This window comes from Bombina bombina, chromosome 2 (assembly GCF_027579735.1).
Source record: "Bombina bombina isolate aBomBom1 chromosome 2, aBomBom1.pri, whole genome shotgun sequence".
Lineage (NCBI taxonomy): Eukaryota > Metazoa > Chordata > Amphibia > Anura > Bombinatoridae > Bombina > Bombina bombina.
The window spans coordinates 512,835,701-512,863,410 of NC_069500.1; the positions used below are offsets into that span (position 1 = coordinate 512,835,701).

Below are 27,710 nucleotides of genomic sequence, written 5' to 3' on the forward strand. Positions count from 1 at the left end.
GTGGGATATTCTCTTCCCCAACAGGAAATGGCAAAGAGCCCAGCAAAGCTGGTCACATGATCCCTCCTAGGCTCCGCCTACCCCAGTCATTCGACCGACGTTAAGGAGGAATATTTGCATAGGAGAAACCATATGGTACCGTGGTGACTGTAGTTAAAGAACATAAATTATCAGACCTGATTAAAAAAAAAAAACCAGGGCGGGCCGTGGACCGGACACACCGTTGGAGAAAGTAATTTATCAGGTAAACATAAATTCTGTTTTCTCCAACATAGGTGTGTCCGGTCCACGGCGTCATCCTTACTTGTGGGAACCAATACCAAAGCTTTAGGACACGGATGAAGGGAGGGAGCAAATCAGGTCACCTAAATGGAAGGCACCACGGCTTGCAAAACCTTTCTCCCAAAAATAGCCTCAGAAGAAGCAAAAGTATCAAACTTGTAAAATTTGGTAAAAGTGTGCAGTGAAGACCAAGTCGCTGCCCTACATATCTGATCAACAGAAGCCTCGTTCTTGAAGGCCCATGTGGAAGCCACAGCCCTAGTGGAATGAGCTGTGATTCTTTCGGGAGGCTGCCGTCCGGCAGTCTCGTAAGCCAATCTGATGATGCTTTTAATCCAAAAAGAGAGAGAGGTAGAAGTTGCTTTTTGACCTCTCCTTTTACCGCAATAAACAACAAACAAGGAAGATGTTTGTCTAAAATCCTTTGTAGCATCTAAATAGAATTTTAGAGCGCGAACAACATCCAAATTGTGCAACAGACGTTCCTTCTTTGAAACTGGTTTCGGACACAGAGAAGGTACGATAATCTCCTGGTTAATGTTTTTGTTAGAAACAACTTTTGGAAGAAAACCAGGTTTAGTACGTAAAACCACCTTATCTGCATGAAACACCAGATAAGGAGGAGAACACTGCAGAGCAGATAATTCTGAAACTCTTCTGGCAGAAGAAATTGCAACTAAAAACAAAACTTTCCAAGATAATAACTTAATATCAACGGAATGCAAGGGTTCAAACGGAACCCCCTGAAGAACTGAAAGAACTAAATTGAGACTCCAAGGAGGAGTCAAAGGTTTGTAAACAGGCTTAATTCTAACCAGAGCCTGAACAAAGGCTTGAACATCTGGCACAGCAGCCAGTTTTTTGTGAAGTAACACCGACAAGGCAGAAATCTGTCCCTTCAGGGAACTTGCAGATAAACCCTTTTCCAATCCTTCTTGAAGGAAGGATAGAATCCTAGGAATCTTAACCTTGTCCCAAGGGAATCCTTTAGATTCACACCAACAGATATATTTTTTCCAAATTTTGTGGTAAATCTTTCTAGTTACAGGCTTTCTGGCCTGAACAAGAGTATCGATAACAGAATCTGAGAACCCTCGCTTCGATAAAATCAAGCGTTCAATCTCCAAGCAGTCAGCTGGAGTGAAACCAGATTCGGATGTTCGAACGGACCCTGAACAAGAAGGTCTCGTCTCAAAGGTAGCTTCCAAGGTGGAGCCGATGACATATTCACCAGATCTGCATACCAAGTCCTGCGTGGCCACGCAGGAGCTATCAAGATCACCGACGCCCTCTCCTGATTGATCCTGGCTACCAGCCTGGGGATGAGAGGAAACGGCGGGAACACATAAGCTAGTTTGAAGGTCCAAGGTGCTACTAGTGCATCCACTAGAGCCGCCTTGGGATCCCTGGATCTGGACCCGTAGCAAGGAACCTTGAAGTTCTGACGAGAGGCCATCAGATCCATGTCTGGAATGCCCCACAGCTGAGTGACTTGGGCAAAGATTTCCGGATGGAGTTCCCACTCCCCCGGATGCAATGTCTGACGACTCAGAAAGTCCGCTTCCCAATTTTCCACTCCTGGGATGTGGATAGCAGACAGGTGGCAGGAGTGAGACTCCGCCCATAGAATGATTTTGGTCACTTCTTCCATCGCTAGGGAACTCCTTGTTCCCCCCTGATGGTTGATGTACGCAACAGTTGTCATGTTGTCTGATTGAAACCGTATGAACTTGGCCCTCGCTAGCTGAGGCCAAGCCTTGAGAGCATTGAATATCGCTCTCAGTTCCAGAATGTTTATCGGTAGAAGAGATTCTTCCCGAGACCAAAGACCCTGAGCTTTCAGGGATCCCCAGACCGCGCCCCAGCCCATCAGACTGGCGTCGGTCGTGACAATGACCCACTCTGGTCTGCGGAATGTCATCCCTTGTGACAGGTTGTCCAGGGACAGCCACCAACGGAGTGAATCTCTGGTCCTCTGATTTACTTGTATCTTCGGAGACAAGTCTGTATAGTCCCCATTCCACTGACTGAGCATGCACAGTTGTAATGGTCTTAGATGAATGCGCGCAAAAGGAACTATGTCCATTGCCGCTACCATCAACCCGATCACTTCCATGCACTGAGCTATGGAAGGAAGAGGAACGGAATGAAGTATCCGACAAGAGTCTAGAAGTTTTGTTTTTCTGGCCTCTGTCAGAAAAATCCTCATTTCTAAGGAGTCTATAATTGTTCCCAAGAAGGGAACCCTTGTTGACGGGGATAGAGAACTCTTTTCCACGTTCACTTTCCATCCGTGAGATCTGAGAAAGGCCAGGACAATGTCCGTGTGAGCCTTTGCTTGAAGAAGGGACGACGCTTGAATCAGAATGTCGTCCAAGTAAGGTACTACAGCAATGCCCCTTGGTCTTAGCACAGCTAGAAGGGACCCTAGTACCTTTGTGAAAATCCTTGGAGCAGTGGCCAATCCGAAAGGAAGCGCCACGAACTGGTAATGTTTGTCCAGGAATGCGAACCTTAGGAACCGATGATGTTCCTTGTGGATAGGAATATGTAGATACGCATCCTTTAAATCCACCGTGGTCATGAATTGACCTTCCTGGATGGAAGGAAGAATAGTTCGAATGGTTTCCATCTTGAACGATGGAACCTTGAGAAACTTGTTTAAGATCTTGAGATCTAAGATTGGTCTGAACGTTCCCTCTTTTTTGGGAACTATGAACAGATTGGAGTAGAACCCCATCCCTTGTTCTCTTAATGGAACAGGATGAATCACTCCCATTTTTAACAGGTCTTCTACACAATGTAAGAATGCCTGTCTTTTTATGTGGTCTGAAGACAACTGAGACCTGTGGAACCTCCCCCTTGGGGGAAGTCCCTTGAATTCCAGAAGATAACCTTGGGAGACTATTTCTAGCGCCCAAGGATCCAGAACATCTCTTGCCCAAGCCTGAGCGAAGAGAGAGAGTCTGCCCCCCACCAGATCCGGTCCCGGATCGGGGGCCAACATTTCATGCTGTCTTGGTAGCAGTGGCAGGTTTCTTGGCCTGCTTTCCCTTGTTCCAGCCTTGCATTGGTCTCCAAGCTGGCTTGGCTTGAGAAGTATTACCCTCTTGCTTAGAGGACGTAGCACCTTGGGCTGGTCCGTTTCTACGAAAGGGACGAAAATTAGGTTTATTTTTGGCCTTGAAAGGCCGATCTTGAGGAAGGGCGTGGCCCTTACCCCCAGTGATATCAGAGATAATCTCTTTCAAGTCAGGGCCAAACAGCGTTTTCCCCTTGAAAGGAATGTTAAGTAGCTTGTTCTTGGAAGACGCATCAGCCGACCAAGATTTCAACCAAAGCGCTCTGCGCGCCACAATAGCAAACCCAGAATTCTTAGCCGCTAACCTAGCCAATTGCAAAGTGGCGTCTAGGGTGAAAGAATTAGCCAATTTGAGAGCATTGATTCTGTCCATAATCTCCTCCAAAGGAGGAGAATCACTATCGACCGCCTTTATCAGATCATCAAACCAGAAACATGCGGCTGTAGCGACAGGGACAATGCATGAAATAGGTTGTAGAAGGTAACCTTGCTGAACAAACATCTTTTTAAGCAAACCTTCTAATTTTTTATCCATAGGATCTTTGAAAGCACAACTATCCTCTATGGGTATAGTGGTGCGTTTGTTTAAAGTGGAAACCGCTCCCTCGACCTTGGGGACTGTCTGCCATAAGTCCTTTCTGGGGTCGACCATAGGAAACAATTTTTTAAATATGGGGGGAGGGACGAAAGGAATACCGGGCCTTTCCCATTCTTTATTAACAATGTCCGCCACCCGCTTGGGTATAGGAAAAGCTTCTGGGAGCCCCGGCACCTCTAGGAACTTGTCCATTTTACATAGTTTCTCTGGGATGACCAACTTGTCACAATCATCCAGAGTGGATAATACCTCCTTAAGCAGAATGCGGAGATGTTCCAACTTAAATTTAAATGCAATCACATCAGGTTCAGCCTGTTGAGAAATGTTCCCTGAATCAGTAATTTCTCCCTCAGACAAAACCTCCCTGGCCCCATCAGACTGGGTTAGGGGCCCTTCAGAAATATTATTATCAGCGTCGTCATGCTCTTCAGTATCTAAAACAGAGCAGCCGCGCTTACGCTGATAAGTGTTCATTTTGGCTAAAATGTTTTTGACAGAATTATCCATTACAGCCGTTAATTGTTGCATAGTAAGGAGTATTGGCGCGCTAGATGTACTAGGGGCCTCCTGAGTGGGCAAGACTCGTGTAGACGAAGGAGGGAATGATGCAGTACCATGCTTACTCCCCTCACTTGAGGAATCATCTTGGGCATCATTGTCATTTTCACATAAATCACAGTTATTTAAATGAATAGGAATTCTGGCTTCCCCACATTCAGAACACAGTCTATCTGGTAGTTCAGACATGTTAAACAGGCATAAACTTGATAACAAAGTACAAAAAACGTTTTAAAATAAAACCGTTACTGTCACTTTAAATTTTAAACTGAACACACTTTATTACTGCAATTGCGAAAAAACATGAAGGAATTGTTCAAAATTCACCAAATTTTCACCACAGTGTCTTAAAGCCTTAAAAGTATTGCACACCAAATTTGGAAGCTTTAACCCATAAAATAACGGAACCGGAGCCGTTTTGAACTTTAACCCCTTTACAGTCCCTGGTATCTGCTTTGCTGAGACCCAACCAAGCCCAAAGGGGAATACGATACCAAATGACGCCTTCAGAAAGTCCTTTCTAAGTATCAGAGCTCCTCTCACATGCGACTGCATGCCATGCCTCTCAAAAACAAGTGCGCAACACCGGCGCGAAAATGAGGCTCTGCTTATGCTTTGGGAAAGCCCCTAAAGAATAAGGTGTCTAATACAGTGCCTGCCGATATCAATATATCAAAATACCCAGATAAAATGATTCCTCAAGGCTAAATATATGTTAATAATGAATCGATTTAGCCCAAATAAAGTCTACAGTCTTAATAAGCCCTTGTGAAGCCCTTATTTACGATCGTAATAAACATGGCTTACCGGATCCCATAGGGAAAATGACAGCTTCCAGCATTACATCGTCTTGTTAGAATGTGTCATACCTCAAGCAGCAAGAGACTGCACACTGTTCCCCCAACTGAAGTTAATTGCTCTCAACAGTCCTGTGTGGAACAGCCATGGATTTTAGTGACGGTTGCTAAAATCATTTTCCTCATACAAACAGAAATCTTCATCTCTTTTCTGTTTCTGAGTAAATAGTACATACCAGCACTATTTCAAAATAACAAACTCTTGATTGAATAATAAAAACTACAGTTAAACACTAAAAAACTCTAAGCCATCTCCGTGGAGATGTTGCCTGTACAACGGCAAAGAGAATGACTGGGGTAGGCGGAGCCTAGGAGGGATCATGTGACCAGCTTTGCTGGGCTCTTTGCCATTTCCTGTTGGGGAAGAGAATATCCCACAAGTAAGGATGACGCCGTGGACCGGACACACCTATGTTGGAGAAATGATGATTAGCATGTTGCAGTAAGCGAACAATGCTAGATATATGTCAGAATCTAATTCTTGTTGCGCTAAATTCTCCAACAAAAAAGTTGATGCAGCTGCAACATCAGCCAAAGAAATTGCAGGCCTGAGAAGATGACCTGAATATAAATAGGCTTTCCTTAGATAAGATTCAAGTTTCCTATCTAAAGGATCCGTAAAAGAAGTACTATCTTCCATAGGAATAGTGGTACGTTTAGCAAGAGTAGAAATAGCCCCATCAACCTTGGGGATCTTTTCCCAAAACTCTATTGAAATTGCTGGTAAATACAGGATACAATTTTTTTAAACCTTGAAGAAGGAATAAAAGAAGTACCTGGCTTATTCCATTCCTTAGAAATCATATCAGAAATAGCATCAGGAATAGGAAAAACCTCAGGAGCAACCACAGGAGGTTTAAAAACAGAATTTAAAGGGTTACTAGTTTTAATGTCAAGAGGACTAGTTTCCTCAATATCCAAAGTAATTAACACTTCTTTTAATAAAGAACGAATATACTCCATTTTAAATAAATAAGTAGATTTGTCAGTGTCAATATCTGAGGAAGGATCTTCTGTATCAGATAGATCCTCATCAGAGGAGGATAATTCATTATGTTGTCGGTCGTTTGAAATTTCATCAACCTTATGAGAAGTTTTAAAAGACCTTTTACGTTTATTAGAAGGCGGAAAAGCAGACAGAGCCTTCTAAAAGTTTATCATGACAACAATTACAAATGACATTCGGAGATATAATCTCCACAAGTTTACAACAAATGAGCTTTGGTAGAACCGATATCAGGCAGCAAAGTTCCAACAGATACTTCTGAGACAGGATCAGATTGAGACATCTTGCAAAATGTAAGAGAAAAAACAACATATAAAGCAAAATTATCAATTTCCTTATATGACAGTTTCGGGTAATGGGAAAAAAAATGCAAATAGTATAGCCCTCTGACATAGAAAAAGGCAAGATTCAAATAGCAATGGGGTGAAAAAATAATGAAAAAAATTTGGCGCCAAGTATGATGCACAACGTAACTGGAAAAAATTTTGGCGCCAGCAACGGCCAGACACTCGCGTCACTAACGACGCAACCTTGTGAAAGGAACTCAGCGTCAACTACGACGCTGGAAATGACGAACTTACGTCAACGGACGTACACTCGCGCCAAAAAAATCTTGCGCCAAGAATGACGCAATAAAGTCTAGCATTTGGCGCACCCGCGTGCCTAATCCTGCCCGCAATTTGCAAAAAAAAGTGTAGTCAAATTTAAACCCCAGGTAAAAAAAATATTTCTTAATATGTTTATTTTCCCCAAATATGAAACTGACAGTCTGCAAAAAGGAAATACATGAACCTGACTCATGGCAAATATAAGTACAATACATATATTTAGAATTGTATATTAATGCATAAAGTGCCAAACCATAGCTGAGGTGTCTTAAGTAATAAAAACATACTTACCGAAAGACACCCATCCACATAAAGCGGATAGCCAAACCAGTACTGAAACAGTTATCAGTAGAGGTAATAGTATATGAGAGTATATTGTCGATCTGAAAAGGGAGGTAGGAGATGAATCTCTACGACCGATAACGGAGAACCTATGAAATAGATCTCCGGTGAGGAAAACCATTGCATTCAATAGGTGATACTTCCTTCACATCCCTCTGACATTCACTGTACTCTGAGAGGAAATCGGACTTCAAAATGCTGAGAAGCGCATGTCAACGTATAAATCTTAGCACAAAACTTACTTCACCACCTCTATAGGAGGCAAAGTTTGTAAAACTGAATTGTGAGTGTGGTGAGGGGTGTATTTATAGACATTTTGAGGTTTGGGAAACTTTGCCCCTCCTGATAGGATTGTATATCCCATACGTCACTAGCTCATGGACTCTTGCCAATTACATGAAAGAAATAGGAGTAAATTAGAAAGTTGCTTACAATTGCACGCTCTATCTGAAACACTAAAGAAAAAATTTGGGTTCAGTGTCCCTTTAATATCCCTAAAGTCTTGAAAATGCAGAGCACCTCTAGTTTCGCCTTGCTCCTAGATTAGGCAAAGAAAATACTGGAAGGGTCAGGGAAGTAGGACTGATATTAAAAGATCTTGATATAGGGTGTCTTTGCCTCCTCCTGGTGGCCAGGAGATGCATTCCCAACTGTAATGAATCTTGGACTCTCACCACTATTAGAAATAAAAATATATATTTTATATAATTTTATATTTTAATCCCTTAAACCATTTGAATGTAGGAGAGCTGTTTGGGAGGGATCAGGGAGTGGGAGATGTCAGGTGAAAGGGTAATCTCTAAACTACAGCTAAAATTAACCTTACAAGCTACCTGATTAACCCCTTCACTGTCGGAATAATTCAGAAGTGTGGTGCACAGCTACAATTAGCAGCCATGTCTGTCTACTATTTCTGAACAAGAGGGATCCCAGAGAAGCTTTTACAACCATGTGTGTTATGATTGCACAAGTGGTATGTAAATAATTTCAGTGAGAAACCCAAAGTTTATGAAAATGTTTTTTTTAATATGATTGCATTTGGCAGCAAAACGGTGGCATGAAATATACCAAAATGGGCCTAGACAATACCTTGGCTTGTCAACTAAAAATATATAGTTTTGATAGGTAAATAAAAAAGGGCTCTATTTTTGTTTAAATGGAGTGATAGCAAAAATACTAACAATTACAGTGATTCAAAGGGTAAAATTAAATCACTATTTACTAACTTATTTGTGTACCTTTGGCCAGTCTGTACTGGATGTTGTCTCCAGTGCCCCAGTCTGAACGTTGCCCTCAGTATTGAGGTCAATGGGGGAGGCTGTGAGAGATGGTCGACTTTCTTCATCATACAGATGTGAGTGAGATACACCTGCTGAGAAAATGAAAAGCTTGAACCTCTAAACAGGAGGAGTAAACAATGGAAAGGTTTCATAAGCAGAAACTGGAAATCAGATTGAATAAAATAAAACAGAACAGAATTAGCAGTTTTAATATCTGAAAGTGTTAAAATTCAAAGGCTGCATTTGTAATGTTTAAAAATGCCAAGGGTACATCTGCCTGTTGTACTTTTTGCTCCAAATGAATTATGGTCTGCAAGAACACTCTTAGTGGGATCTGGCAGTAAATTCAAAGGAGCTTGTGTTTTTTTTTTTCACTGCCTGCAAAAAGAACAAGACGTAAATGGCATTTTCAGTGGGTTTTTTTTTAGCAATGTAAATCTAATTTCATGGTAAATGATTTTGCTTTTCAACTCAGTGTAGGGATTTTCATGCCCCTTTAAAGGGACATTTCAATTCTTAGAGAATGTTATTTTTGCATTCGTGACCCAAGCTTGCCGTTTTTTACCCTCAACAAAAGGGTTAAACTTATAGGTAAAGGCACATTCTGAGCTGCAAGCATAGCAGTCACTGAGCAGCAGGCAATGCACGAGCCAATCAAGAGTAGTAGTTGCAAGAAGTAAATAGCCAGGGATTGGAAGCTTCATGAAATGTTTGAGGATCCCTAACCCTAACAAAGGCTAAATACAGTTAGTCAGTAAAGCAAAAGTAACATGCTCCAAATAATTAAGTGTAATTTGTACATTAAAATCTCACATATAGGAAGTGATATGATCAAGTTCCAAAACTTTTTTTCATTTAAAAAAGTAACACTAGCAAACCAAATAGTAGATATGAAAGAAAGAAGAAGAATATAAACACAACTATATCAAAAATATTGTTGTAGATAGGGATACTGTACTGAGCTTGGAGAAAAAAATATGTTAAAAGGATATACAGGTATACCTCACTGTACAGTGCTTCGCTAATACAGTGCTCTGTGGAGCTGAAGTTCAACCTCCAAGGATTTTGAAACAGTGCTGTAATCTTTGTGAGAGTTTGCAAGAAAAGTGACTGGCATCATTTTGTTATGCGCAGTTCACTGTTTAAAGCATTGCAGTGCAATCTTTGTCTCAGTGTTATTTTTATAGTTTGGCAAATTGTACTACAGCAATTGTCACTATTTTACAGGTACAGTATTTATTGAATACTAATTAAATTACTGTGCTGTGCAAGTATTAAACTAAACTATTGCACTCCTAATATATGTTAGTTCAAACATGTTTTCAAATTTTTAAATGCACTGGCAAGTGAAAAGAAAGCTAAAACCGCCTTGTTTAACTTTAAGGCGGTTTTCACTTTACAGCAGGGCTCCGGTCCCTAACCTGCTGTATGAGCGGGGTATACCTGTACTGTATAACAAAATTAATCGACTACCATTAAGCCACTTCAGATGACAATTATTTTCTCTGAGCTATTTAAAGAGATATTCAATTATTTCTTTTAATCTATTACAATTCAAAATATGGATTTTTAAAATGAATTGCTATATTTACTGAAAAAAATAGTATTTTTGTGCTGTAAAACAAAATAAAATAGAGCAAAGGGAATTCTGCTTATCAGCCAGTAAGCGTCTTTCCCACTGACCCATAGTGTACAAATTTCATACAAGCATATTTTTAATGTTTGAATAAGGCTACATTTAAAAAAAAAATGTTAATCAGTATGCGCTGATATAATTTAAAATGCAAAATCATTGTTAAAACATTGTTTCTTCATACGCATGAAAGGTCAAAGTAGGAAAGCAAGACTAGTTTTATTGGAACACATTTTTGATGCAACAAATGAAGATACACTGTAAACACTTGGTCCCCACACTTACCGTTCATTTTGGTTGTTTTTCCTCCATTGCTCTCATCAGAAGAATTGTCCGAGTTGGAGGATGAAGAGGAAGATGAAGAAGATGAGGATCTACGTGGAGCAGGGGAAGAGCTTACAGATGAAGGAAGGGACAACATTTGATAGTGCTGAACGTCTGTGGGAGGTAGGGAAGGAACTACAGTTGGGGTAGAAGGGCGAGAAAGTCCAGTCATGCCCTTAGACTGGAGGTAGCTGAGCCGACAGCGTAGGAATGAGAAAGCAGGGTCTGGCATAAGTGTGAGGTCTGTGCGGCTCAGTCCGTATTGTGCTGCACCCTGTAGCAGCTCACCATCATGACGCCCACTCTCCCACCACTCTGGCAGTTCTGGGTCCGGTCTACAAAGAGAAAGACGAGCTGGGAGTAGGGGATGACACAAGACTTGTTCCCGCACCCTTCGTAAAAGATCCAGACGAAACAGGGCACGAGATGCACGCTCCTCGGAAATTGGCTCAATAAACAAGGATGGGTCTGGAGGCTCTAAATTGCAACAAAACAAAAAAAAAAATTAGAAAAGAGCAGCAACGTCTAAGACTAAGAGATAAAAGTAATGTCAAAGAAACATGTTCCCAACCTATTGCTTTCTATATGATTAATGCTTACTCATTTATCTTTCATATGTGTATATCTATAAATAAGAGTAATGATAGGTACCGTCCCCTGCAGCAGGTGGTAAGCGGCAGACTTGCCGGCACATGGCCACAAATCCATGGAAGTACTTCAGTAAGGACTCATCTGATTTTTTGTCTAACCGTGCCAAGACACGAAACCTCTGCCAATCATAATGTTGTGTGTCCGGGTCATATTCTACACCAAAGCTAGACAATACCCTGAAAAAGTCACACGCTTCTCTACGAGTCCACCTAAATGACAAAATGAATAAATAAATGTAGGAAATTAAAAAACTGAATACATAAAAATCACCATACTGTTAAAAAATAAATATGCTAAATCTCACACACTACACTTATGTCATGCCAGATTTAAAGGGATATTAAACCCATTTTTTTTTCTTTTATGATTAAGCAACTTTCTAGTTTACTCCTATTATCAAATTTTCTTCATTCTCTTGGTATCTTTATTTAAAAAAAAAAAAAAAAAAAGCAGGAAAATAAAGCTTAGGAGCCGGACCATTTTTGGTTCAGCACCCTGGATAGGGCTTGCCTATTGGAGGCTACATTTAGCCACCAATCAGCAAGCGCTACCCAGGTAGCCAAGAATACCAAGAGAAAAAAACAAATTTGATGATATAAGTAAATTGGAAAGTTGTTTATCTGGTAAGCATAATTTATGTTTTCATGATTCACATAGGGCTTGCAATTTTAATTTCTTTTCCATCTGTATGAGGAGAGTCCACGGCTTCATTCCTTACTTGTGGGAAATACTGAACCTGGCCACCAGGAGGAGGCAAAGACACCCCAGCCAAAGGCTTAAATACCTCCCCTACTCCCCTCATCCCCCAGTCATTCTGCCGAGGGAACAAGGAACAGTAGGAGAAATATCAGGGTATAAATGGTGCCAGAAGAACAAAAAAAAATTGGTCCGTCCAACGGAGAAAACGTGCAGGAGCCGTGGACTCTCCTCATACAGATAGAAAGGAAATGATCTAGTAAACATAATTTATGTTTTCCATCTTAATATGAGGAGACTCCGCGGCTTCATTCCTTTCTTGTGGGAAACATATACCCAAGCTCTAGAGGACAATGAATGAAACGGGAGGGTAAAAAGAGAGGCAGACCCTATTCTGAGGGCACCACAGCCTGCAAAACCTTTCTCCAAAAAGATGCTTCAGCCGAAGCAAAAACGTCAAACTTTTAAAATTTTTAAAAAGGTATGTAAGGAGGACCAGGTAGTCACCTTACAAATCTGCATCATAGATGCCTCATTCTTGAAGGCCCAAGAAGAAGCCACTGCTCTAGTAGAATGAGCCTTAATCCTCTGAGGAGGCTTATGTCCCGCTGTTTCATAAGCTAAGCGAATAATGCTCCTCAACCAAAAAGACAAGGAAGTGGACGAGGCTTTCTGTCCCTTACGCTTCCCAGAATAGACAACAAACAAAGAAGAAGTCTGTCTAAACTCCTTAGTGGCTTGAAGATAAAACTTCAAGGCCTGAACCACATCCAAAAAATGAAGTAACCGCTCCTTCGAAGCAGGAGGGCTAGGACACAAGGAAGGAACAACAATCTACTGATTGATGTTGCAATCAGAAACAACCTTAGGAAGAAAATCTAACCCAGTACGAAGAACAGCCTTATCAGCATGGAATACTAGGTAAGGGGGCTCACATTGCAAGGCAGCCATCTCAGATGCTCTGAGTGCCGAGGCAATAGCCAGTAAAAAGAGAACCTTCCAAGATAATTTAATGTTAATGCCGTGCAAAGGCTCAAATGGAACCCTCTTCAAAACCTTAAGAACAAGATTTAAAATCCGAGGAGCGCTAGGTCGAAACACAGGTCTGATTCTAGACAGAGCGTGAACAAAAGACTGGACCGTCTGGAAGCTCAGCGAGCCTCTTGTGCACTAAAACAGATAAGGCCGAAATCTGTCCCTTAAGAGAGCTAGCCGAAAGGCCCTTCTCCAGACCATCCTGGAGAAAAGGAAGAATCCTGGAAACCCTGACCTTATGCCAGGGAAATCCACGCTCTTCACACCAGAATAAGTAGGTCCTCCACACCTTATGATAGATGCGACGAGTAACCGGCTTACGGACTTGAATGAGAGCATCAATAACTCTCTCAGAAAAACCTCTCTTGACTAGGACTAAGCGTTCAATCTCCATGAAGTCAGCCTCAGAGAATCTAGATTTTGATGAACAAAAGGACCTTGTACCAGCAGATCCCTGTGACAAGGTAACCTCCATGGAGGAGAAGATGACATCCCCACTAGATCCGCGAACCACATCCTTCACGGCCACGATGGAGCAATCAGTATCACTGACGCCTGCACCTGTTTGATGTGGGCCACTACACAAGGATGGAGTGGTAACGGCGGGAAAAGGAAGATTAGACTGAACCTCCAAGGAACTGATAATGCATCTATTAGCTCCGCCTGAGGATCCCTGGGTAGCTTGGTATTGAGACGAGACGCCATGAGATTTATCGCCGGCGTCCCCCACCTGTTGCATATCTCCGCAAACACTTCGGGATGGAGAGACCATTCCCCCGGATGAAAGGATTGTCTGCTGAGAAAATCCGCTTCCCTGTTGTCAACACCCGGAATGTGGATCGCTGACAGCGAACAGCTGTGGGCCTCCGCCCACTCCAGGATCCAAAATACTTCCCTCATTGCTAGGGAACTCCTCGTTCCCCCCCAAATGGTTGATGTAAGCTACTGAGGTTATGTTGTCTGATTGGAATCTGATAAACTGGGTCGAACCCAGAAGGGGTCAAGCCTTCAGAGCATTGAAGATTGTTTGAGGTTCCAAGATGTTGATCAGGAGGAGCGATTCCTCTTGAGTCCACAGGCCCTGTGCCTTCCTGGCACCCCAAACAACTTCCCATCCTGAGAGACTCGCGTCCATAGTCACAATCTCCCAGAATGGTCTCAAGGACGTCCCTTGGGACAGGTGATCTGGACAAAGCCACCAGGAGAGCGATTCTGTCGACCGGCTGTCCAGAGAAATCTGTTGAGACAAATCTGAATGATTGCCGTTCCACTGCCTCAGCATGCACAGCTGAAGAGGTCTGAGATGGAATCTGGCAAAGGGGATGATGTCCATGCAGGACACCATGAGTCTAATTACCTCCATACACTGAGCCACAGATGGCCTGAAGGAGGTCTGGAGGGCAAGACAACTGGAAGTTAGCTTGTAATGTCTCTGGTCTGTAAGAAATATCCTCATTGATATGGAATCTATTATCGTCCCCAGGAACTCCCCCCTGGTACTGGGAATAAGAGAACTCTTTTCTAAGTTTATCTTCCATCCATGAGATCGAAGAAGAGAAAGAAGAGCTTTCGAATGGCCCTCTGCCACTCTGCCAGACGAAAGGATGGTGCTTGAAGTACCAAAATATCGTCTAAGTACGGCGCCACTGCGAGCAGAGCCCCTAGAACCTTCGTAAAAACTCTTGGAGCAGTAGCTAGACCAAACAGAAGTGCAATGAACTGGAAGTGCTGGTTCAGGAACGCAAATCTTAGGAACTTGAAGTGTTCCTTGTGTATAGGGACGTGAAGGTAGGCATCCTTCAGGTCTATCATGGTCATAAATTGTCCTTCCGGACTAAAAGGAAAAATGGACCTTATTGTCTCCATCTTGAACAAGGGGACAGACAGGAATTTGTTTAAACACTTTAGGTCCAGAAATGGACGAAAAGTACCCTTCTTCTTTGGGACCACAAACAGGTTTGAGTAGTATCCCAGACGCCTCTCTGCTGGAGGTACCGGTACAATGACCCCCAGAGCAGAGAGATCCCTCACACACCCTAGAAAAGTCTCTCTCTTTTCTGGCCTTGAAGACCAGTTTGATAAGAGGAATCTGCCCCTGGGAGGATGAGACTTGAAACCTATCCTGTATCCCTGAGCCATGACCTCCAGTACCCACGGGTCTTGCACGTCCCCAAACCAAACTTCTGAAAAGAGTGACAGTCTAATCCCTACCAGATCCGAAGATGGATCGGGGGCCGCCGCTTCATGCCGACTTTTACTCAGCGGGCTTCTTATTCTGCTTGGATTTATTCCAGGACTGAGGAGGTTTCCAAGTTCCGTTGGACTGCTCTGGCTTTGCAGAGGGCTGCTGATGTTGGGATTTGTCCGAACAAAGGAAACGAATTAGGACTTTGTCCCTTAGGCTTGTTCTTCTTATCCTGCAGTAAAAAGGCACCTTTTCCTCCAGTAACCGTGGAGATAATTTAGTCCAGGCCTGACCAAAAAGAATCTTTCCCTTGAATGGGAGGGAAAGAAGTCTAGACTTCAAAGTCATGTCCACAGACCAATATTTCAGCCAGAGTGCCCTACGGGCTAGCACAGAAAAACCTGAAGCCTTGGCGTTCAGGCTAATAATCTGCATATTTGCATCACAAATAAAATAATTAGCTAGCCTTAAAGGGACACTGAACCCAATTTTTTTCTTTTGTGATTCAGGTAGAGCATGCAGTTTTAAGCGACTTTCTAATTTACTCCTATTATCAATTTTTATTCGTTCTCTTGCTATCTTTATTTGAAAGAAAGCAGGAATCTAAGCTTTTTTTGTTTCAGACTCTGGACAGCACTTTTTTATTGGTGGATGAATTTATCCACCAATCAGCAAGAACAACCAAGGTTGTTGACCAAAAATGGGCCGGCATCTAAACTTACATTCTTGCATTTCAAATAAAGATACCAAGAGAATGAAGAACATTTTATAATGGGAGTAAATTAGAAAGTTGCTTAAAATGTCATGCTCTATCTGAATCACAAAAGAAAAAATTTGGGTTCAGTGTCCCTTTAAGGCCCTAATTCTTTCCTGGATAGCGTTGAGGGGACCCTCCACCTCGATCAACTCAGATAAGGAGTCGCACCAGTAGGTAGCCGCTTCCGCAGCCGCTCCTGGTTGGAACAAATATCCCGTATGCTTCTAATCCATGGGCTCTTTAAACGACAAACTATCCTCAAGTGGGATAGTAGTGATTTTAGCACCCATTCCCATTCATTCTTAATAATGTTAGCCATCTTTACGGAAACCGGGAAAGTCTGTGGTACAACCCTGTTCTCATAGACCTTATCTAATTTAGAAATGAAAGGTTCCTCAGGTAATTTAGGTTCTGGAACCTGTAAAGTAGCCAAAACCTCCTTTAGCAGAAAGCATAAGTGTTCAATCCTAAATCTAAAGTCTAGTTCTTCCGCAGCTGGAGGCTTAGAGGCAGCAGATTCCGACCCAGAAAGAGCATCCTCTGAAGTATCAAAGGCGTCTTCATCATCGGATAATCTTGTATCAGATAAATCCATTAAGCTAGTAGATGACCCCTGGAAAGGATAGTAATATTTAACCTTTTGCTTGAGCTTAGTAGTGCGAGGTAAAGCACTAAAGGCCGCAGACACTGCCATCTGTAACTGTTCAGTAAAATCTGGCGGTAAAAGGGCCCGTCCAGATGGAGGAATAGGAGTGCTACAGGAAGCTGCATGTGTATTAGGAGATGGATGAATGTAGGGTGCGCACCTCAAGGGACGGAGACTCCTCAAAAGGTAGAAGGCTCAGTAGTACTAAACATATTAGCTTTCTTTGATAAGATTACTTTATCAAGGCATGTGGAACATAATTGAGCAGGCGGGTATACTGTGGTATCCTCACAATATGGACAGGCAATAGCTTTAGGTAAAGAGGAAGTACCCTCTAACGTATCAGAGTCCTCCATAGCTTGCGCTTATAAAAAAGGATTAAAGACAAAGATAAACGGAACCTTTATACCCCAGTGGCTGGGGCACTCAACACCTCCTATGACCCAGGCCCAAGAGAGAAACCGCTTTGTCTCCAGACACCGCATGGTCAGGAAGAAGAGAATCACTGTGACCACACCCGGTCACATGGTGAGCCATGCAGGACAGCCCCTGCACCACTAAAAGCGCACCAAGCCTAACTGGCTGCGCAGCGCTCCAAAGTGAAACCTGTACGTTCCAACATCTGCCTGGGCCACATCTCACACATGTCACCGCATAAACACGATATTAAAAATATGTAGTTCATCACTCCTGTTCAATAATCCCCTTCCGGAGACATTAACCCTCTATTCCATTCAGATAAAAGGAGTCACACTGTGACAATGTCTTCTTGCGTTATCAAATGTGTATAAAAAATGAAACGATCTTACCGGCATCTATGCCGTGGAACAGAAACACAGCATCTCAAGTTTGACAGTCTTGTAGCATCGCTCCTGACATGGACTTGAGTGATAGAAGCAGGCAGTGAAACTCGTCAACACTGATTGCTTAGGAGCTGTTAATACGAGTCTGGATGGGTTCGCAGAAAGACTCTCTCTGCATCTCCAGACGTTAACAAGCTCTTACTGATAGGTTGACAAGACTACTTAAAACTCAAGTCCCATTTCGAAGAGTACTACCCTCCATAAAGGAACTACTCCATATCTTATGACACTTCTCTGCCAACCTCCTGTGATGAAAGGCAAAGAATGACTGGGGGATGAGGGGAGTGGGGGAGGTATTTAAGCCTTTGGCTTGGGTGTCTTTGCCTCCACCTGGTGGCCAGGTTCAGTATTTCCTACAAGGAATGAAGCCGTGGACTCTCCCTATCTTAGGAAGGAAATACAAAATAGAAAATGCAAAGCTTAAGACATAGGGCCTGGTGATCTGAAACTCTCCTCCTCATATTAAGATGGAAAGTTTAATTATGACTTAAAGGGACAGTAAACACCAGAATTTTTGTTGTTTTAAAAGATAGATAATCCCTTAATTACCAATTGCCCATTCCCCAGTTTTGCATAACCAACACAGTTAAAATTATACATGTTTTAGCTCTGTAATTACCTTGTATCTAAGCCTCAGCAGACTGTCCCCTTATTTCAGTTATTTTGACAGACTTGCATTTTAGCCAATCAGAGCTGTCTCCATGGTAAATTCATGTGCATGAGCTCAATGTTATCTATATGAAACATGTGAACTAATGCCCTCTGGTGGTGAAAAACTGTCAAAATGCATTTAGATTAGAGACGGCCTTCAAGGTCTAAGAAATTAGCATATGAACCTCCTAGGTTTAGCTTTCAACTAAGAATACCAAGAGAACAAAGCAAAACTGGTGATAAAAGTAAATTGGAAAGTTGTTTAAAATTACATGCCCTATTTGAAACATGAAAGTTTTTTTTGGACTTGACTGTCCCTTTAAAACCTGCCTGTGGTGACTAAGTACAGGAATTGAGAAACAATTTATTAGCCTATCCCCAGTACTTACCGTTGCTGTTTCTCCCTACGTGCAATTTCTTTTAACTTGAAAGCGGCTTCACATCGCTTCCTGCGTCGGTCACCCCGCTCTGCTGCCTCCATTTTCAGCTGCTCACGTTTATAGCTACGCTGATAGGCAGTGATAAGGCGGCGCAGGCGTGCAGTCAAAGCAGAAGCAGGGGGCCATGTTACTCCACTGGGCATAGGGATAGCTGTGAGGAAATGTATATGCAATTATTGCTTTATATACTTGCCATTTACTACAAACTTGTCTATAGTTTATATTGGGATTCATATAATGTGATCCAACAACTTTAGCCTAACAGAGAAGTTAATCTGCATGTTTGCAGACTCACATAGAAGCTACCTTCCAAGATGTTATATGGTACTTTTAACTACACACATGACTTAAAAAATAAAGTTTCTTATAACACCTGAGAATATTTTAACATAAGGCAGACCAGGGATGAAGTCACAAAGGTGGGCACAAAGCTGGCAAGTTAAATACTAGTTCTGGTGCGTTATTTTTATGTCTATCTATCTCAGCTGCAACAAAGGGATGCCAAACTCATTCTGCTGTTCCTGTAAAAAACACCATGTTGCATAGTGTGGGTACATGTTTGTTGTGTATGTCCTTAGTGTACATATATAAATGAGTATGCTATACATGATTATGCATCCTGTGTGTGGGGGAATCCAAGTAAATGCTGTGTTCTGTGTGCACAAGAGAGTACACTATGTAGTGTGCATATGCTTGCTGCATATATTATTATTATTCTTTATTTATAAAGCGCCAACAGATTCCACAGCGCTGCCCATGGGTACAAGGATAACAGTACAATGGAGAAACAATACAATAAACGACAAAATTTTACAGACAAATACAGGGGGAATTGAGGGCGCTATTACCGCGGGAACTTACAATCTAGATGGGTGGGAGGATGGGAAACAGGAGGTGGGGACTGCAAAGGTGAGAATGATATTAGTGAGGAGATAGATGCGGGCAACTGTTAGTCAAGTGAAGTTAGTTTGTTAATAAGTCGGAGCGATAAGCTTCTCTGAACAGAAAGGTCTTTAGGGAACGTTTGAAGGAGGAGAGGTTAGGGGCAAGTCTGACAGCTCAAGGAAGTGCGTTCCAGAGGGTTGGTGCCGCACAAGATAAGTTCTGTACTCTAGCATGAGAGGAGGTGATGGTAGAGGATGCAAGAAGCAGGTAATTGTTTGATCTTAGGGCAGGGGTATATTTGATGATGAGTGAGGAGAGGTAGGGTGGGGCAGCATTGGTGAGGGCTTTGTAGGTCAGGGTGAGAATCTTGAATATAACTCTGCTGTGAATGGGGAGCCAGTGAAAGGACTCACAGAGAGGTGCAGCAGAAACAGAGCGTTGAGAGAGGTGGATTAGCCTGGCAGATGCATTTAGTATGGATTGGAGGGGAGAGAGGGAGGCCAGTTAGTAAGTTGTTACAGTAGTCAAGTCGGGAAATAACCAGGGAGTGGATTAGCTGTTTAGTAGTTTCAGCACTCAGAAAAGGACGAATTTTGGAGATATTGCGTAGGTGGTTGCAGCAGGATGAAGAGAGCAACTGGATGTGGGGAATGAAGGAAAGATTTGAGTCAAGCGTGACTCCGAGGCAGCGGACTTGGGGTGATGGCGAGATAGTGGTGCCGCCAACAATGATGGAAAAATTAGAAACTGGAGTAGAGTTCAAGGGGGAATTAGAAATAGTTCGGTCTTGGAAATGTTTATTTTTAGGTGGAAAGAGGCCATCCAGGAGGAAATGCAAGATAAGCAGTCGCTGATGTGAGAATTGACAGAAGGAGAGAGTGCAGGTAGATCTGGGTATCATCAGCATAGAGATGATAGCTGAAGTCATAGCTGTTGATAAGTTTACACAGTGAAGAAGTGTAAATAGAGAAGAATAGAGGACCCAGGACAGAGCTTTGAGGTACTCCAACAGACAGTGGCAATAGAGAGGAGGAGTCACCAGCAAAAGAAACAGAGAAGGATCTGTCAGAGAGATAAGAGTGAATCCAGGAGAGGGCAGTGTCACAGAGCCCAAGAGAGCTGAAAGTCCGTAGGAGAAGGGGATGGTCAACAGTGTCAAAGACAGCAGAGGTGTGAAGTAAGATGAGTATAGATAAGTAGCCTTTTTTTTTAGCAGAAAGGAGATTGTTAGTAACCTTGGTGAGGGCAGTCTCAGTTGAGTGTTGGGGATGGAAGCCAAATTGCAGGAGGTCGAGCAATGAGTTGGAGGACAGGAATTGGGTTAGGCGATCGAAAACTAGTTTTTCAAGGAATTTTGAAGCTAGCGGGAGCAGTGATATGGGGCGGTAGTTTGCAGGGGAGTTAGGGTCAAGGGAGGTTGTTTTTTTTTTTTGTTTTTTTTTAAACGATTGGGGTTGACCTTTGCATGTTTGAAGGAGGCAGGGAATGAGCCGGTAGAAAGGGATAGGTTGAATATGTGAGTAAGAGCCAGAGTGAGGGTGGGATACAGAGGAGGAGAATTCTACTTCTATTTGTCATCTGTGGTGAATTATAATTTAAGTATATTTTTTGCATTTCTATCTATGCACTGTGCTTGTTTGATCACATTATGTGATACAACAAAGCAAATAAAGAGAGTATCACTTTTAAATACTTTTAAAACATTAGTGGGAACTGATAGAGTAGTGGTAAAGTTTTCTGCCTAAGGATTTATCATCCAGAGTTCCATTCCCCAAATAGCAAATTATAAATTTGTGCACTGTGTTTGTTTGATCACGTTTTTTATTTTTTTATATTAAAGGTTAATAAACTGTAGAAAGGGAATACGTTCACTAGTGAACGTAGATTTATGATTTTCAAATTCAAATAAATTATTTCTTCAACATTCATTGTTTACCTTAGTAAAGGTGTACATTCACTAGTAATAGTATACCTTCACTGAACCATCCGCTTTCAATGTAATATATAGATTTCTTAAAATAAATTTGAAAAATTGAGACTGTAGCTGGCCAATGGAGACTGCAATGACCATAAATCTAAGCAGAGGTCTAATTTGGCATTTAACGGATATAAATGTGACTGTAGGGTTCAAGCCTCTGATCTAAGGTTTAATTCTACATGCATTATTCCTCCAGCTTCCATACAATATGCATCTCATGGAAGGTCAAGAGGAGGAATAGACGGAGAGTAAATATAGGTATAAAAATCTTAATATCTGGAGCGATAGGAAATACCTATTAAAAGAACTAATGGTTTATGATCTTGGGGTACACCTACTAGTAATATGGAGGTAGGTAGGGTTCTAAACTTGGAAGCAGACAGAATGCTAACTTTCAGCAAACTGCCCTGAGCACAACAACACTTTACCACAAAGTATTTTCTCAAAACCTAAGCAGCTCTTTCACGGGTGTATTGGAGACATGTAGCATGATTTTTTTTATCATTTGTGACATTGTGACTCTCCGTATTAGTCAGCAATGCCATTTAATTGTGCATAGTAGAACACTGCTCTATTTTTGTAACTTACATGCATACCACTTAACATTGAGGTGATCTTTTCTACCTAAACTTCGGCTGCTCAGTTCATTGTTTAAACATAATTTCTTGTAGGCCTATTCTTCTGAAAGATATAAGCAGCTGTTCAGTCTTTCTGTAAGTCTGCCAAAGTAGGGCTGATATTTTGGCTAGTGGCATGAGAGGGCAATCTACTCAGTGGACTGCACTCTCAATCTGAAGTACACATGCCATGCTATGGGCCAAAGTCACAGCCATAGGTGATTGCCAGCACTCAGACAGCTGTGTTACTACACTTAACCCCAGACTAGCTTGGTTGCAAACCCAAACAGTAAAAAACAAAAATGTATGCTTACCTGATAAATTTATTTATTTCTAGACACGGTGAGTCTACTGAATCATCAATTATTGTTGGGAATATAACTCCTGGCCAGCAGGAGGATGCATAGAGCACAACAGAAAAGCTTTTTAGTATCACTTCCCTTCCCACAATCCCCAGTCATTTGACAGAAGGAAAAGGAGAGAAAGTAAATAAGGTGTAGAGGTGCCTGAGGTTTAGATAAAAAAAAAACTGTCTGAAAATGGGGGTGGGCCGTGGACTCACCGTGTCTAGAAAGAAAGAAATGTATCAGTTAAGCATACATTTTGTTTTCTTTCCTAAGACACTGAGTCCACGGAATCATCAATTACTGTTGGGAATCAATATCCAAGCTAGAGGACACAGATGGTTAGGGAGGGACAAAACAGGGAACCTAAACAGAAGGCACCACCGCATGAAGCACCTTTCTCCCAAATAAAGCCTCAGCCGAGGAAAAAGTATCAAATTTAGAAAAAGTGTGCAAAGAAGACCAAGTCGCAGCTTTGCAAATCTGCTCTACAGAGGCCTCATTCTTGAAGGCCCAGTAAGAAGAAACAGCCCTAGTGGAATAAGCTGTGATTCTCTCAGGAGGCTGCTGTCCAGCAGTCTCATAGGCCAAACAAATAATACTTCTCAACAAAAGAGAAAGAAGTGGCAGTAGCTTTCTGACCCTTGCAATTCCCAGAAACACACACAAACAATGCTAAAGACTGGCGAAAATCCTTAGTCGCTTGCAAATAAAGAAAATTAAGAGCCTGCACAACATTAAGGTTGTGTAACAAACGTTCCTCATGAGGAGGATTAGGACAAAGAGAAGAAAAAACAATTTCCCCGATTAATATTTCTGTCCAAAACAACCTTAGGAAGAAAACCAAACTTGGTATGAAGAACTGCCTTATCTGCATGAAATATGAGATAAGGATAATCACACTGCAAAGCTGAGAGTTTAGAAACCCTCCAAGCAGAAGTGATGGCAGTAAGAAACAAAACCTTCCAAGATAATAACTTAATATCTATGGAATGCATTGGCTCAAACGGAGCCTGTTACAAAACTTTTAAGAACAAGGTTAAGGCTCCAAGGTGGAGCAACAGATTTAAACACAGGCCTGATTCTGACCAAGGCCTGACAAAAGGATTGCACATCTGGCACGTCCGCCAGACGCTTGTGCAACAAAATAGATAGTGCAGAGATCTGACCCTTCAGGGTACTCAATACAAAAGTATAAGTTGTGAGTGGCTATAATTGGGACTTCTTAAACGGTCTTTATTTATTTGTGTCCATTGGGGGTGGGTAAAATTACCATGTATATAGTACACACTTGTCCCCTTTTATATTTAATGGTCTACAGGACTCTTGAGCATAAATGGATATAATGTAATGTGAAACTGGCGTGTGTGAATGACTCCAGACTGGGGTTAGGGATGATTACCTGTTCACAGTATATATACATTTATGATGAACCCTTTGTTGTCCATGATCCGGTAACCTGTGAGGTATTGAACCTCACCCCCCGCCGTCACCAGAAACCACCTGTGCTCCAACTGTTCTGTTCATCTGTCTGTTCCGATCAGCTGCGACGTCACCCGTGTGGGTGTGCGACTCCTCTGTTATCCAATTGGCTGGAAGCTTTGTACCGGTTAGCTTGCCGAGGTATATAGTCTCTCTGGCTCAGCCCAAGGTAACGTACCTTCCCGGCATCTCCGTAAAGCTCCTCTGTGAATGACGTTGATGAAAGGGGTGAGTGACTAGCCCTCCCACGATAGGTTGGGAGCAGGAAAAAAAGAACGTGTGTTGACGGCCAAGTAGATCAGGATCAAAAAAGGGAATCCCACGCTCATGTATAAATAAAACAATAAATAGGCTATGAATACGGCAAACTGCCGAAACGCGTAAGCCGTGTGCTGCGATTTCCCCTTTCCATTTTTATACAGGTGGCATGCTGTCACGATTTTTTAAGTATTTCTAATAAAGATTTGTTGTTTTATTTAAACATGAGCGTGGGATTCCTTTTCTTGATCCTTCAGGGTACTGACAGACAACCCTTCTCCAGGCCTTCCTGGACAAAAGACAAAAATTTTGGGACCCCCTAATCTTCACCTCCTCCTTGCCCTGAAGGCAAAAAGAATGAACGTGGTGCTCTTTGCCTCCTCCTGCTTGCCAGGAGTGATATTCCAAACAGTAATTGATGATTCCGTGGACTCACCGTGTCTTAAGAAAGAAATCACATACAAATAGCCATTACTAAAAGTGTGCATCCAAGTGAGTGCAGGCTATTTTGTGTGCTGTGCTAAGCTGTCCGAATAACATATACTGAATAATACAACCAAAACATACATACAAGTCATGGTTTTGAAGTGCAAGTAGCCACTCACACACATAGATATGTGTGTACAAAATTATAGACAGACATTAGGAGAGTTATAAAATGGACACTTGCCTTCTTCGCCATCCACAACAGATATTTCTTCATCCATCATTAGTGAGTCGATCTAGAACAAAATAGTCATATAGAATAAAGCGCATATCAGCATTTGATGTAGTAGCCTCTGTATATGCCTACTGAATTCCAGCTCACCTCATCCTCTGGATCTTTTTGTGCGTGGAGCGGTCTGTATTCTGGATCTTCTATATCCCGATCAAAGTCTCCACTGAGGGTAATAAAACAGCAGATTACAAAAGGTTATGTAGTCGAAAGAATTTTCCAAAACATTTGGCAACACTAATATCTTTAAGTTACTGCTGGCCTCAGATTTCACTGTTTGAGAAGTATATTACACTCAGCCGCTGCCAACAAAGAACCTGCAGATACTTTGCTGCAGCATCAGTATTAGCATGGAGATTCATCATAGGCAGGAGGTATTGAACCTAAGCAGGTCACATACATGTGACTCACCCTTCTGTTAGCTCAGCAAAGTCCTGAGCGTGATGCTCTGCTGCAATGGCTTGTTCATCTGGACCTCCCACCTTTTCTAAGAAACAGAGAGCAGGATCTGCTCGCATGGTGTTGTACTTCTCATAACCTGCAAGTTAAGGCAGCATATTCACATCATGGACAGTGACAATAGCACTAAAAAATAACAATGAAACAGGGTAATGACAAGCAAAATTAACAGCACTTCTTTCATTATTGTCCGTCAATCTGAGGACAAAATGACAAATTATGCCAGTAAGCTTTGGTTCACAGAGAGGATTATGGAATATCAGATTTTAATGCTAGTATTTAATACACCAACATATATACACATATATATATATATACACATATACACACACCATTGATGTATTTAGTTAAAATTACTTTCTATTAATTTCTAGAATCACTGCTTCACTTTCACACAATCCCCTCCTCCTTTTGGAATGTAGCTTAGTACCAGGCTGTGTTAAAGGGACATAATACTCATATGCTAAATCACTTGAAACTGATGCAGTATAACTGTAAAAAGCTGTCAGGAAAATATCACCTGAGCATCTCTATGTAAAAAAGGAAGATATCTTACCTTACAATTTCCTCAGCTCACCAGAGTAAGTTCTGTGTAAAAAGTTATACTCAGCTGCTTCCAGCTGCAGGTAAACAAATTTAAAAAAAATGAAGAAATGAACAGCAGCCAATCAGCATCAGCAGTGCTGAGGTCATGAACTCTTACTGTGATCTCATGAGATTTGACTTAACTCTCATGAGATTTCATAGTAAGCTTCCTTTACCTGATTGGTGAAATAATATGAGAGTGCACGAGGCTCATCCTTTCAGCTGTCCCTGGACAGACATACTAATATGCTGCTTAGAAATCCTTTACAATGGGATGTGGCTACTGAGGTACTTTTGAGGTAAAATATATCTTTCTTTTTTACATAGAGATGTTCAGGAGATATTTTCTCAACAGCTTTTTACAGCTATGCTGCATCACTTTCAAGTGTTTAAACATTTGGGTATTATGGCCCTTTAAGCTCTGACCACAGCTTCACTGTTATAATGTTGTATGTCACAAAAACAGAATTTATGTTTACCTGATAAATTTCTTTCTCCAACGGTGTGTCCGGTCCACGGCGTCATCCTTACTTGTGGGATATTCTCTTCCCCAACAGGAAATGGCAAAGAGCCCAGCAAAGCTGGTCACATGATCCCTCCTAGGCTCCGCCTACCCCAGTCATTCGACCGACGTTAAGGAGGAATATTTGCATAGGAGAAACCATATGGTACCGTGGTGACTGTAGTTAAAGAAAATAAAATATCAGACCTGATTAAAAAAAAAAAAAAAAACCAGGGCGGGCCGTGGACCGGACACACCGTTGGAGAAAGAAATTTATCAGGTAAACATAAATTCTGTTTTCTCCAACATAGGTGTGTCCGGTCCACGGCGTCATCCTTACTTGTGGTAACCAATACCAAAGCTTTAGGACACGGATGAAGGGAGGGAGCAAATCAGGTCACCTAAATGGAAGGCACCACGGCTTGCAAAACCTTTCTCCCAAAAATAGCCTCAGAAGAAGCAAAAGTATCAAACTTGTAAAATTTGGTAAAAGTGTGCAGTGAAGACCAAGTCGCTGCCCTACATATCTGATCAACAGAAGCCTCGTTCTTGAAGGCCCATGTGGAAGCCACAGCCCTAGTGGAATGAGCTGTGATTCTTTCGGGAGGCTGCCGTCCGGCAGTCTCGTAAGCCAATCTGATGATGCTTTTAATCCAAAAAGAGAGAGAGGTAGAAGTTGCTTTTTGACCTCTCCTTTTACCTGAATAAACAACAAACAAGGAAGATGTTTGTCTAAAATCCTTTGTAGCATCTAAATAGAATTTTAGAGCGCGAACAACATCCAAATTGTGCAACAAACGTTCCTTCTTTGAAACTGGTTTTGGCGCGCTAGATGTACTAGGGGCCTCCTGAGTGGGCAAGACTCGTGTAGACGAAGGAGGGAATGATACAGTACCATGCTTACTCCCCTCACTTGAGGAATCATCTTGGGCATCATTGTCATTATCACATAAATCACATTTATTTAAATGAATAGGAATTCTGGCTTCCCCACATTCAGAACACAGTCTATCTGGTAGCTCAGACATGTTAAACAGGCATAAACTTGATCAGAAAGTACAAAAAACGTTTTAAAATAAAACCGTTACTGTCACTTTAAATTTTAAACTGAACACACTTTATTACTGCAATTGCGAAAAAACATGAAGGAATTGTTCAAAATTCACCAAATTTTCACCACAGCGTCTTAAAGCTTTGAAAATATTGCACACCAATTTTGGAAGCTTTAACCCTTAAAATAACGGAACCGGAGCCGTTTTAAGCTTTAAACCCCTTTACAGTCCCTGGTATCTGCTTTGCTGAGACCCAACCAAACCCAAAGGGGAATACGATACCAAATGACGCCTTCAGAAGTCTTTTATAAGTATCAGAGCTCCTCTCACATGCGACTG

The 27,710-nt window shown here is 41.9% G+C and overlaps 1 protein-coding gene and 1 non-coding gene across 4 annotated transcripts in view; both read right to left on the minus strand.

The window, feature by feature from the left end:
• Nucleotides 1-27,710, minus strand: part of CHD8 (chromodomain helicase DNA binding protein 8) — a 279,870-nt gene that overhangs the window by 146,547 nt on the left and 105,613 nt on the right. For 2 of the 3 annotated variants that reach the window (XM_053702277.1, XM_053702278.1), the window contains exons 26-32: nucleotides 25,185-25,311; nucleotides 24,867-24,939; nucleotides 24,729-24,780; nucleotides 18,444-18,645; nucleotides 11,222-11,430; nucleotides 10,532-11,047; nucleotides 8,572-8,705 (exon numbers count right to left, since the gene is read on the minus strand). In XM_053702277.1, the coding sequence (XP_053558252.1) occupies nucleotides 8,572-8,705; nucleotides 10,532-11,047; nucleotides 11,222-11,430; nucleotides 18,444-18,645; nucleotides 24,729-24,780; nucleotides 24,867-24,939; nucleotides 25,185-25,311 (1,313 nt within the window). The remainder of the gene's footprint in view (nucleotides 1-8,571; nucleotides 8,706-10,531; nucleotides 11,048-11,221; nucleotides 11,431-18,443; nucleotides 18,646-24,728; nucleotides 24,781-24,866; nucleotides 24,940-25,184; nucleotides 25,312-27,710) is intronic. The other variant, XM_053702279.1, reaches the window with a different exon arrangement.
• On the minus strand, nucleotides 25,032-25,143 carry LOC128650689 (small nucleolar RNA U6-53/MBII-28). Its single transcript, XR_008400953.1, has one exon. It is a non-coding gene; the product is annotated as a small nucleolar RNA U6-53/MBII-28 (small nucleolar RNA).